This window comes from Onychomys torridus, chromosome 12 (assembly GCF_903995425.1).
Source record: "Onychomys torridus chromosome 12, mOncTor1.1, whole genome shotgun sequence".
NCBI classification, from domain to species: domain Eukaryota; kingdom Metazoa; phylum Chordata; class Mammalia; order Rodentia; family Cricetidae; genus Onychomys; species Onychomys torridus.
Window position 1 is genome coordinate 37,205,114 of NC_050454.1, and position 13,678 is coordinate 37,218,791.

At 42.9% G+C, this 13,678-nt stretch overlaps 1 protein-coding gene across 5 annotated transcripts in view; it reads right to left on the reverse strand.

Moving 5' to 3' along the window:
* The window catches only part of St3gal6 (ST3 beta-galactoside alpha-2,3-sialyltransferase 6), a 61,825-nt gene that overhangs the window by 25,745 nt on the left and 22,402 nt on the right, over positions 1–13,678 (reverse strand). For 4 of the 5 annotated variants that reach the window (XM_036204165.1, XM_036204164.1, XM_036204167.1 and 1 more), the window contains exon 3: positions 1,705–1,804. In XM_036204165.1, coding sequence (XP_036060058.1) covers positions 1,705–1,793 — 89 coding nt within the window. In that variant the 5' untranslated portion in view covers positions 1,794–1,804. Of the gene's footprint in view, positions 1–1,704; positions 1,805–8,399; positions 8,471–13,678 lie in introns of those variants that run through there. The other variant, XM_036204169.1, reaches the window with a different exon arrangement.

Genomic DNA, 13,678 nt, shown 5'->3' on the forward strand with positions numbered 1-13,678 from the left:
CATTATTCATAATAGCCAGAACCTGGAAACAACCTAGATGCCCTTCAACTAAAAAATGGATAAAGAAAATGTGGTACATTTACATAATGGAGTACTACTCAGCAGTAAAAAACAATGCATCATGAAATTGGCAAGCAAATGGATGGAACTAGAAAATACCATTCTGAGTGAGGTAACCCAGACTCAGAAAGACAAACATGGTATGTACTCACTTATAAGTGGATACTAGATATAAAGCAAAAGATAATCAGACTATAACCCAGGAAAACAGAGGAGATCTCCATGAGTAAACTGGGGATAAGGGGGGCAATAGAGGGGAGGGGATGGTCAAGCTGGGGAGGGATGGAGTGGGAGAGCAATGAAAGCCATATCTTGATAGAGGGAGACATAGAGTAAGGGAGAAACCTGATGCTAGGGAAATTCCCAGGAATCTACAAAGATGACACCAGACTAAACTACTAGCAATAATGAAGAGGGTGCCTAAACTGACCATTCTTGGTAATCAGATTGGTGACTACCCTAATTGTCATCATAGAGCCTTCATCCAGTAACTGATGGAAGTAGATACAGAGATGCACAGCCAAGCACCAGGCTGAGCTCCAGGAAGGAAGAGAGATTATATGAGCAAAAGTCAGTACGGGATCAATGGGAAAATCTACAGAGGCCACTGAACCAAGCTCATAGGAACTCACAAGCTTTAGACCAATAGCTGTGGAACCTGCATGGGACTGGACTAGACCTCTGCATGCAGGAGACAGTTGTGTAGCTGGATCTGTTTGAGGGGCCATTGGCAGTGTGATCAGGATCTAATCCCTGGTGCATGTGCTGGTTTTCTGGATCCCATTGCCTATGGAGGACCACCTTGCTCACCCTTGATGTAGCAGGGAGGGGCTTGGTCCCGCCTCAACTGAATGTACCAGGCTTTGCTGTCCCCCCATGGGAGGACTTACCCTTTCGGAGGAGGGGATGAGTGGTGGGCCGGGGTAAGGGAAGGCAGGCAGGGGTGGGGGGAGCAGGAGGAGGGATGAGAGGAGGATCTGTGCTTGGCATGTAAAATGAATAAAAAGGATTTTGTTAATTATACAAATTAAAAATATCTGTGTCTCTGTTTCTCTGTCTCTCTGTGTCTTTGTGTCTGTGTGTCTGTCTCCCACTGCGTGTGTGGGTGTGTATGTGTATAAGTGTGTCTGTAGGTGTGTGAGGGAGGTGAGTGTGTATGTGTATGTGTGTGTGACATTTTTGTTCTAATCACCACTTTTTCCTTGACTCTTGAGACAAAGTCCCTCGTTAACCCTGGAGCTGAACCTGATTTTTTGGCCATCCATCCATCACCAACATTCTTCCTGTTTCCAATCCATCCCTCCTCCCCAGTGTTGGTGTTTTCATGCCTGATTTTCACATGGGTTCTAGCAATCGATATCCAGGTCCTCATACATGTGCAGCAAGCATTTGACCCTCTGAGCCATCTCCTCAGACCTACTTAACAGTTTTCAAAGGTTAGAGAAACAATCTACAGCGTAGTAAAGCAGTAGATACGAATAGTAAAATCCCAGTGTACGGTGAAATGCTAGACAAGATCCAACATGTTACAATATTGGATACAATACTGTAATACAATACAACAAAATACTCTGGAAGATTCTTTAGATAAATAAGGGGAAGACTAGTTTGAAAGTCATGTTAAGTAAGAAAACTGAAACTTACCAATAGCCGTTTGTTCCCCACAGGATACAGTGTAGCACATAATAGAGGAAGACAGAACTCAAGAAGATGGCCACCAGGTACCCTCTCATGGCTGGCCTGCCTGAAACGGGGTCCAAAGACAGAGAGGATGGTTATGCAGAGGGTTTTCCACAGTGGTTCAAATACATGACTTAGTAAATAAATCTATAAAGAGAGAAGGGAAAATGACACGGGTCCATAACATTGAAATTGCTCACTGAATGTACAGAAAGGATACTAACTTCTGTTTAGTCTTAGCAATTTATCAACAGATGACGCAGATTTCCAACAACCAGTTCTGTGGTGTCAAAGCTAGAGGATTCCCTGGTACTTTCTCATGTTAGGTAAAAAAGTAAAAATTCTTCAAAAGGAGAATTTATTTATCTGCACACCCAAAACCTTTCTTCAAAAACACTAAAGAATATCTTTTTTTTTTTTAATTCTTCCCAATAAAAAGTGAGTGTGTGCTTCAAGACGTGAATAATCATTTCACTCCTTTAGGGCCAGAAGTGACATCAAATATTATGTGTCATAGTTTCAGTGCCCTTTTTATCAGTTTGAAAAACAGGGGGAAAAAAAAAACCTATTAAAACATTTCAACTTTTAGACGTTTGTATTTGACTTTTCAGTATCCCAGCATAATTATATTCAGCTTTGTTTTGCATTAATGTATTACTCACTGTACCTTTATAGACAGATAAAATGTAGACAACGACCTTCTCTAGAATGTACACACACACACATACACATCATTTTATGGAATATAAAGTATAACCAGTGGTTCTCAACCTGTGTGTGTGTGTGGGGGGGGGGTCACATATCAGATTATCCTGCATATCTGTTATTTACATTACAATTCTTAACAGTTGCAACATTACAGTTAAGAAGTAGCAATGAAATCATGAGGACCTGTATTCAAGAGTGGCAGCCTCAGGAAGGTTGAGAACCACTGGAAACATTTGAAGTATGTTTGCTTGGTACTCCTGTCCTTTGCTTCAAAATCAGACATGGAAACTCCCACTTGCTGTGAGATGAAATGCAGAAGGCATACTGAATATGTAGTCCTATAACACACCTTTTTATTTCGGTGCATTTGACGGGGAATCAGGTAAATGATCGCTTTGCGTCCCTTATCAAGGTCCCGGATGATCTAAACAACTGCACTTACCATTCCTTTCTTTCTTATCCATTTCTAGTAACCTCAATCCAGGTACCTGAGTATACAAAGGAGGCTGGAGCCATTTCCAATTCCTTCTAAGAGGAAAATAATTTCAAATGAAAATCTTCATTTTTTTTTTAAGTTGTGTGTTTGTGTGTGCACATAAACGTCACACACATGTATGTATGTATGCACGTGGAGTCCAGGGCACAACCTTAAGTGACATTCCCCTTCAGTTGCTGCTTCTTCTTTTCTTTCTTGTGTTTGTTTTTTTGGTTTTGTTTTTTTGTTTTGTTTTTTTTTTTGGCGAGACAACTCCAGGGACCTTCCAGTCCCTGCCTCTCCAGCACCACCATTCTAAATGTCTGTGACCATGCCTAGCTTTTTCACATGGATCCCGAGGGTGGAATTCATGTCCTCACGCTTGTATTGCAAGCCCTTTACTGACTAAGCAGTCCTCTTACCCCCTAGCTAGAAATCTTAAGCCACTTTTGGCCTTTGTAATTGGAACACGATAAACAAAACTCAAGCGCTTTATTTTTATAACAGAGGGTCACCTTAAGAATGATCATTGCCCTGGGCTTCTCACGGCTGAGACTCCCCCGTGCTATGTTAATAATGCAGGAGAGCTGCTAAGCCGTCCTAAACTGAATGACTGCCTGGCCAGGCTTGCCTGTCACCTCCAGCTGTCAGCTGTTGCTCTGCATGGCCGCCACTCCCATGTAATTTAGAATAAATTAGTCTCAAGTGATGGGAGAAAGCAAGTAAACAAGGGAGTGAAATGCATGAACTTAAGTCCGCACATACTTGTCACTGAGCTCCTGTAATTCCTGGGAAATGACATGATCCACAGCCCAACTCCACCTGAGGCCTCAGGCCTTAGGTCAATCAGTGTGTTTGTAGCTGGAGTGCTCAAACCTGTCTATAAGCAAAAGCACACCCTCAACAGGGTTCTCAACAGGTTATCACACTGGCCTGGGAAGCAAGTGACCACAGTCCAATGTTATCACTCACACACACACACAAAAAAACACCTTACTTGAGTGTTCAAAATAAGGATTTCAATTTCTTCTACTCAGAATAACATACTTCATGTAAATATCTAGTAAAGATAACTCACTGGTATCAGCAAAATTTTAAAAATATAGTTACAAATAATGGCCTAGAAAAGATGTCAGTATTTAGCAATCTGTGTATCTATCTCTCAAACATCCTGGGGACGGGGGTAATTTTATAAAGCATGGCATTATGGGAAAGTGAGGGTCTTGTTACTGCCTTGCTTGTCACTCACTAATATGTGGTTTAACTGAAAACAGAGAAGTATAAGAAAACGTGGTGATATTTTATTTGTGCACCCCCAATAAAGCTTATCTGGAGAGCAGATGAAAAAGCCAGCCACTACAGTAAACATAGAAGTCAGGCAGTGGTAGCTCACGCCTTTAATCCTATCACTAAGGAGGCAGAGATTCTTATGGATCTCTGTGAGTTCAAGGCCACACCGGGCTACAGGAGAGAAACAGAACCAGACAGTGGAGACACACACTTCTAATCCCAGAAAGTAATATGGCAGGACACAGGAAGGTATACAAGGCATGAGGAGACAGGAACACTCTCTCTTGGGCTGAGGATTTCCTAGCAGTAAGAATGTGACTGGCTTCTTTTTGCTTCTCTGATCTCTCAGTTTTCACCCCAGTATCTGGCTCCGGGTTTTTGTTTTGTTTTGTTTTTGTTGGTTGTTTTTTTGGTTTTTTGTTTTTTTTAATAAGACCATTTAGCAATTTGTCTTACAAGAAAAGGTTCTTTTTTTCTTCAAATGGTAATATAGAGCTGGGCGGTGGTGGTGCACACCTTTAATCCCAACACTCAGGAGGCAGAGGGAGACCTCTTTGAGCGAGGCCAGCCCGGTCTACAAGGAGAGTTCCAAGACAGACACCAAAGCTACACAGAGAAACCCTGTCTCGAAAAACCAAAATAAATAAAATAAAATAAACCAGCTTTTCAAGAGGTGTTGTACACAGCACCTGAAAAAAAATGAGGAAGCTTAGGCACTTTCTAGAATTCCATGACCAACTTAAAGCTTTGATATTCAAAATGCAGAGCAGACCAGGGCCAACCAGGATATCCTGGTGATAAACATGTATGGTCCCTCTGACTATTCACAGGAAAAAGGTTCCACAAATAGACTAATTCTTTAATTTTAACCCCATAAATGGAATGACTATGTCGCTTTGAGCAAGAGTATTCAAAGGAAAAACAGTCAGGATTTTATAGAGACATGTGGCTTTGAAAAGCCATAAGGGTCTAGAACGCAGCTTCACCAACAAGCAAGCACATTTTAAGCTCCTGACATGAAACATGAAGAGCAGCCGACTTTGGAGTTCAGGTGACCTTCCAACGAGGTGTCACAAAACTGACACTGCTTTAACATGTGGGCTGGGGGCCGTGAGGAAGTCAGAACTCCCATACAGAGGGCAAAAGGTGATCTTTTCTCAGTGCATAAAAAATTTCCAAGTGCCAACTTAAGCCCAGGAACAGCAACAGTTTCGGCTGGGGAAAAGGTTCACTCTGTAGCTCGCTTGCCATGCAAGCAGGAGGACCTGAGTTCAGACCTCCAAAAAAAGCTCCATGTGGATGTGTTTTTTGCAACCCCAGCACTGTGTCGAGCTGGTGGGGAACACACAGATCCCTGGGGCTCACTGATGAGCTACAATAGCCACTCAGATGAACTCCAGGTTCCATGAAAGACCTGGCCTCAAAAAAAGGAAAAAAGCGATTGGGAAAGATGTTGACCTCTGGCCTACACAGGATTAAGTACCCCCGCCCCACACACACACACAACTTTTTTTTTTTTTTTTAAGACAACAGCTTTCTCTTCTCTTCAATAGCAAACGAATATACTGTTTATATTGCGCTCCTAAGATCACAAAGAGCCTGTAAGGCTAGCATTTCCTGAAAGGGTCACAATAAGCTTGCTAAGTGCATGTGTGGGTATGATCCTCCAGATGACTGGAGAAAAAAAAGAAAGTTCCTCCCATCACACAATTTAAGAGCTAGAGAGAGTTGGCTCTGTCCCTTAGAGATCTATTCCTGGATCATCCTTGTATGATAAACGGGCCAGTGAAAGAAACCCACCCTGGCCCTGAAACCAGAACCTGTGAAAGAAATACCCTGGCCTTAAAACTAGAGCCAGAAGGCTAAAAAGGCCAGCGAGCCAGGCGGTGGTGGTGCACAACTTTAATCCCAGCACTCGGGAGGCAGAGCCAGGAAGATCTCTGTGAGTTCGAGGCCAGCCTGGTCTACAGAGTGAGATCCAGGACAGGTACCAAAACAACACAAAGAAACCCTGTCTCAAAGAACCAAAAACAAACAAAACAAAACAAAAGAACCCACAAAACACACACACAGAAAAAACAAGGCCAGTGAAAGAAACACGCTTTGGCCCTGAAACCAGAGCCAAATCTGCCCCTATCAACTGAGCCAATCCCTGAGCAGGAAATCTAGCTAGCCAATCGGAGCTTGTCCAAACTCAAGGGGATTGAAATCCGACCAATTCCCACACTGAAAATCTTCTCCCTGGAAAAACTCTGCCCCTAAGAAACCCTGTGTATGTCCTGTGCCTGTTCAGTTTGCTACGGCCTTTTTCACCTGGGCAGAGGCGGCCACCCTCCCGGATTCTTCCCTCCCAAAAAATCTCTTAAATGAGGTTTGGGTGAGACCTTTCACTGGAGCAGAGCCTGGGCAGAGCAGAGTCTGAGCACTTTTGCTGGGGGAACTTTCCCCTTGCAGAGCAGGGGAGCAGAATTGCTACACTCCCAGGAACCAGAGCAGAACTGTAACAACTTCGCGGAGGAAACCCTCCCTTGCTAGGGCAGAGTTGTTACATTGGGGAAACCTTCACCGGGATCAGGACTTGCCTCAGCTCCGATCGCCAGGTTCCCTTTCTATCCGAGTTGCAATGCTTACAATGCTATGTGGTGATATTTTTGTTTGTGCTCTAACCAGTAAAGCTTGCCTGGAGATCAGTGTGGAGCTAGCCACTAGAGGTCAAGCAGTGGTGGCACACACCTTTAATCCCAGCACTTGGGATCTCATGCCTCTGATCCCAGTACTTGGGAGGCACACGCCTTTAATTCCAGCACGTAGGACAAAAAAAAAAAAAAAAAAACAGTAAATGATACCGCACGGTGGAGACAGGCGCTCAGGCTTTTCAGTCTGAGGATTCCCAGAGGTCAAGAAGTCTTTCTAGTAGCTGGCTGCTCTGCTTCTCGGGGCTTTCAGCTTTCACCGTGATTTCTGACTCCGGGTTTTTATTATTAAGACCAATTAGAATTCGTGCTACAATTCTGTCCCTCTCAAGACAAAAAGGCAAGAGGGGAGGGAATGTAAGGACTAAGTGCGGCCAGCCGCGAGCAGTGCCGATTTAACCAACAGGGAACCCAAAAGAGAGAATTGTAATCTACAATTTCCTCATTTTCATCGTCCTTTATTGTTTTGGAAGTGCAAATGGCAGAGCCCAAGGGTCAGCACCATCCAGGGTGAGATGGGAGCCACATTAGCAAGTTAACACCGCTGAACATGAGGTTCTTAATGCATTCAGAAGTTTGGGAAGCGCTGCTCTGGGTAGAATGCAGAAAAAGAAAATTTGGGGTTTGTGGAGACCATAACACATGGTACAGGAAATACCCCCAATATGACCTCGGGTGATCTGAAAGCATGCGCCATTTCACTCCTAGCACAGGGCCTGTCTGCCACACAGAAGCTGCTAAGTAGACGGCTGTTGGATGTAGTTACAGATATCAGAACTCAATGCTCCGTACTAATTTTTCATTCTAAATGCCTAGCATGTGGCACATGCCCAAGAACTAAGGATGACATGAATTCACTGACAAGCGAGCACTGGCATGTGCCACAGCATCTGGGAAAGGGTTCTGGTGTATGTATCATCACTTGCCACTCTTACAACCATGAGGAAGTGGTAAGCTTAAATTCCTATTCTAGTGATGAGGAAACTGAAGGGCTGAGAGAAGTTTCCCACCTGACATGTGACAGAACCATGTGACTCAAACACTGGCTATCAGACCAGTGCCTGTACACTGTCCCTTCCAGGACATCCTGTCACAAATGAGCAGGTCCAAACTTTTGATACCAGATTAAACATTACAGAATGTTTTTCTAATTGTCAATTCCACCCATTTCTTTAGCAGAATTAATTCTGTGCCAATTAATAAAATGGAAAGCTTACAGTCTCTGATACGAATTGTGCAATTAATAAAATGGAAAGCTTACAGTCTCTGATACAAATTCTGCTGAAATAAAATTCAGCCCTTCTTGCAACCTGTCCCTCCCCACTATACTAGTATTGTTTGCAGAAACAAAACAAACCCTATACAACGGCACGAGAAAAATGGCCATATTTTTCTTCGGGGAACTCCTAATATTTTCTCCGGCCCGAGGGAGCTTGCTAATCTAAACACACAAAAAGAAGAAAACATGTTCAACAACAATAGTGAAAACTCACCAAGTACAACAGCCCTGTGGTTCTCAAAATCAATATCATTCAACAGCAGGTCAGACACAGCCGTGGTGGTGTTTGCTTTTTCCATACTGAGCATTCGCAGCCCCCTGCTGTCTGGTTTCTATGGTCCCATTTCCTCTTGGCCTTTCTCCAGAGGCTTTTGAATGCCCATCTGTACTCTAAACCACCCCAAGATCTGGTGCTGCTCTTGGTTCGAGAAAAGGGAGCCTGCAGAGCTCAACAGTGTGATCAGGTTCTTGTAGATAGCGTTCATTGGCCAAAGCTGGTTCCCACTGGTAGTATCCTCCATTGGATCACACTTTAATACCTGCATTCATTTGCTCATACACTCTCACTTGCCCTTTCCCCTAGCAGTTTATTTACTTATATTTCTAAATCCTTAAGGTCCTAAACCATGTCCCTATGTCTCTGTGGCAAAGCATTCTCTTGCTTCCTGCCTGGTCAGTGATACACAGCTCAACTGTCCATGCTAGGCCTGCTCTCATACCCAGTGTGCTGCTGCTAAGACCCAGCGAATTACATATCAGTGCAAATCAGAAAAGAACATCCTACCGACTCCACACATCCTTGTGAGCATCATTATCTATGATTTCAGCCCAGCTAGACTTGGGCTGTGACTTTCCCTTACTCATATCCTGCCTTCCTTCCGCTTGCTACTTACTGCTCAGTTACTATTCTCTGCAATTACACCCCCATGTGAAGAAACCTACAAGCCAGAGGCTATGTTCATTTCTAATGTTTGATCCAGCCCTAAGCCTAAGCCCCACAGGCCCAGCCATCTCTGCTTAGCTCAAGTCTTATCAGAAACACTGGACCTCATTTTGACAGATGGAAAAGCCTCAATCTTCTCAACTCACAACCTCCTTCTGTAGTACAGGTCCTTATTACTGTACCTGATGGCCCCAATGTGCAGGAATGGCTATTTTACATACGGAGGCCTTCCATCCTCTGGAGGCAATGGCCATGTAAATAGCAACATAGTTTATTGTGCACATAGTATATGCATAACATGGTAATAAACCCTTTTGTACATAATTAAATCAAGAGTTTTAAAATACTCAGTGTTTAATACTCAGACCAGTGGTCAGAATTCAAACTAGTAACTATCGGATTTCATAGCCCAACATTTTAAACTGTATATTAATTAAAACTATAATAACTGAGTTTTTAACTATAATACTTTGAACTTAATGATACTTTTTTTTTTTTTTTTTTTTTTTTTTGGTTTTTCGAGACAGGATTTCTCTGTGTAGCTTTGCGCTTTTTCCTGGAACTCACTTGGTAGCCCAGGCTGGCCTCAAACTCAGAGATCCACCTGTCTCTGCTTCCCAAGTGCTGGGATTAAAGGCATGCGCCACCACCACCTGGCCTTAATGATACACTTTAAAATTAAAACAAAAGAGACTGGGGTGTAGCTCAGTGACAGAACATGTATTTAGCATATATGAAGCCCTAGATTCAATTTTGAACATTAAGCAAATAGAAAATAAGTAATGTTACTATACACATTAAGTGTATGTTTATTAAAATACACTGACTTATAAACACTTTAATCTGTCTCAAAAGAGGTAGTTTAAGGCACTGATGGAATTTTCTGCTAGAACCATCTCAAAATTTTCAGCCATAATTAAAGAAATAAAGCACATAAACAAATCATATGCACTATTATGCCAAAAGGAACTATCTATGACTTTAAATCTGAAATTATTAGCTACTACTACTTGATTTAAAAAATATGAAGATGGGGGAAACACCTACAAATAAACCAATAGAAAATTATAACTTGATTTTTATCCCCTCTCCAAAAAAAGAATAATAATAATTTTGAGAAGTCTCAACAAACGGTTCTCAGCTACATAAGTTCTGGCCAATTTCTAAAGCCGTGCCTGTTTTCTTCTTCCTGGCAGAAAAGCAACATTGTGTGTAATTAACATCTTTGTCTCCCACCCTCAGTTGTCTGGATAATGCACCAGTGCTCAGCCACACCCTCTGTTCTCTTTCAGTCTGTGTGGAAAGCCAGTGCTTTGCCAGATAGATTTCATCCTGTGCATATGCAGACAGCCTTTCTCATCTACTTGAATGTGAGCTGGCTGCCATTGCCAAAGCAGATGACCGCACCCCCTCCCCCCATCCACACGGAACATGCTCCTGGCAAACACGAAAAGGAGAGCAATGACTCTCGGCTGAATTTTTACTTTTAATAGCACAGCTGGCACTAAAAAGCACTCAGCTAACAGCAACTGTACTGGATGCTAAATATTGGATGCTAAAAATAAATGCACTAAAGTTCCTATTCTTAGAACCTCTTGATACTTGATACTCTGTTGCTCCATTGCACATACGACATACGCAAGGAAGTTTCCAGAAGAATTCCTACATTCCCTCGGTACATTCCTGTTTTCTCTCAGGGCTCTCTCTCTCTCTCTCTCTCTCTCTCTCTCTCTCTCTCTCTCTCTCTCTCTCTCTCCCCCCCCCTCCCCCCCATCGACAGGATTCTTCTGTGTAGCCCTTGCTGTCCTGGAACTCACTTTGTAGACCAGGCTGGCCTCGAACTCAGAGATCTGCCTGCCTCTGCCTCCCAAGTGCTGGGTGTACAACACCACTGCCTGGTGATCCACTTGTGAATTCATTCTCTCTCCTCTCTCTTCTCTTCTCTTCTCTTCCTCCCTCCTTCCCTCCCTCCCTCCCTCCCCTCTCTTCCTCTCTCTCTCTCTCTTCCTTTGAGACAGGGTTTCTCGTAGCCCAGGCTGGCCTCCAACTCACTATTATGGCAGAAGCTAAACTTGAACTCCAGATTCTCTTGTGTCCACCTCTTATGTGCTGGGATTATTAGCATGAGCCATCATTAGCAATAGCCTGGCCTATTTTCTTATTTTAATATTCTATTGGGAAGATACCAGCTGCAAAAAGTATTTGATAATATAAATGTGTAATGACTGTGCTTAATTTTAAAAATTAGCCTTACTGTAATAAAAATTCTGTGTAGTCATTTCATCAGTTCAATTGTACAATTGGATGAGGTGTGGAGAATGTAGACAATCCTGTAACTATCATCCATGTGAGGATACCAAATGTTTTCATCAAGCCCAAATTCCCTTTGGCCTCTCTGCAGCCAGCTCCCTGCTCCTCCTCCTGGATCTATGTGACCTGATGACATCACTATTGTTTGGCTGCCTCTATAACTTGATAGAAATGCAGCCACACAGGGTGTATCTTACTTACGTTGCTATAAAGCTTTAAAAGCACATTCATCATTGCTGCTTGTACCCAGAGTTTATATTGCTAGGTATCTTCCTCTGTGGCTAGGTGTACAGGAATTGACTTATCACTTCCCTGGAAAGAAGACTTCGATCTCTTTGCAGATTTTTGTTTACTGTAAATAAACTGCCAAGGACATTCAAATACAGCTTTTGGGGTGGAAATATGTTTTCATCAACAGTATAAGTGCTAGCTAGTTGTTATCAACTTGACACAAACTAAGGTCCACCTGTAGAGAAGGAACCTCAACTGAAGAATTGCCTTCATCAGATTGGCCTCTGGGCATGTCTGTGAGGCATTTGCTTGATTGATGATTCATATGGAAGGGCCCAGCTCACTATGGCTCCTGGTTCTATAAGAAACTAAGCTGAGCAAGTTGTGTGCTGGCTAGTTTTATGTCAACTTTGCACAAGCTAGAGTCACTTGGTAAGAGGGGACCTCAACTGAGGAAACGCCCCCACTGGATTGTCCTGTGGGTGAGTCTGTACTGAATTTTCTTGACTGATGGCTGATTGTGGGAGGGCCCAGCCCACTGAAGGTGGTACCACTCCTGACTCAGTGGGCCGGAGTTGCAGAAATATAAGCTCTCAGAGCTGAACAAGCCCATGCTGAGCAAGCCAGTAAATCGTGTTCGTCCATGGTCTCTTCAGTTCCTGAAACTACAGTTCCTGCCTTGATTTCCTCACTTGGCTTCCTTCAGTGACTGACTGAACCTACAAGCCAAAAAAAAAAAAAAAAAGCCTTTCCTCCCCATGTTTGTTTTGGTCAATATTTTATCACAGTAACAGAAATCATGCATAGTATAGTAAATATTTTCAACTTTATATAAAAACTTTACATTGCATCTGATACCTATTTTTAAATGACATATTTGCTTCAGTTGGTTAAAATGGGGGGGGGCGGGAAGCTGTTACTGATGCTATTGAATAACACAAAACCACCAAACAAAAGGAGATCTAGATGTATTAATGATAATATATTGATTATGTACAAATAATTAAACATAATGCATATGTACCCCAGGATATGGAGAACAGCACTCAGTTGATATATTGTGTACCCCAATAAACTTATCTGGTGGTCAGAGAGCAGAACAGCCACTATATTAAACATAGGTTTAGGCAGTGGTAGCACATGCCTTCAATCCTAACATTCAGGAGGCAGAGATCCATCCAGAGCTCTGTGAGTTCAAGGCCACACTGGAAATAGCCAAGCATGGTGATATACACCTTTAATCCCAGGAAGTGATGGCAGGAAGCAGAAAGGTATTCAAAGCCTGAGTTACAGGAACTAGAATCTTTTAAAGCTTTTAGCTTATAGCAGCAGTTCAGCTGAGATCCATTCAGATGAGGATTCAGAGGCTTCCAGTCTGAGGAAACAGGATCAGCTGAGGAATTGGTGAGGTGAGGTTGGCTGTGGCTTGTTCTGTTTCTCTGATCTTTCAGTGTTCACCCCAATACCTGGCTCCGGGTTTGTTTTTATTCATAAGACCTTCTAACAATTTGTGCTACACAGTGTGGTATGGATATTAAGCTACACAAAGTCAAAAATCATTCTGGTGAGCTGTAAAGGAAAAACATCTAATTTCCCTGGTACTCGAATATGGCCCAGAATTAGCCATGTACAGGAAGGCAACGGAAATATACACTCCTGCCCTGACTGATCCTCTGAGTCAGAATAGGGACTTTCACAGGTGCCTGAGTGATATGTACTTACAAAGCCCTGCTGGAAGTGACAGGACCACTCTGCCCTCATGCAAACTAGGGGTTTTGAGGTTTCACAAGTTCCTTCCAACTCCCATGCTTCCGCCTTTGGGCATCTCTCAAAATGACAAATGAATAGACTTTTCTCTGAAGAAACAAATCAAATACCCTTTGAGGATAAGAAGGATTGAAGAAAAGATCCACTCCCCACAGTAGGGAATGTCTGTGGTTTGTTCGCAGACTCACCAAACACAGTTGTTCCTACAGAACTGCTAGTTTAATCCCTACCTACTACCACTG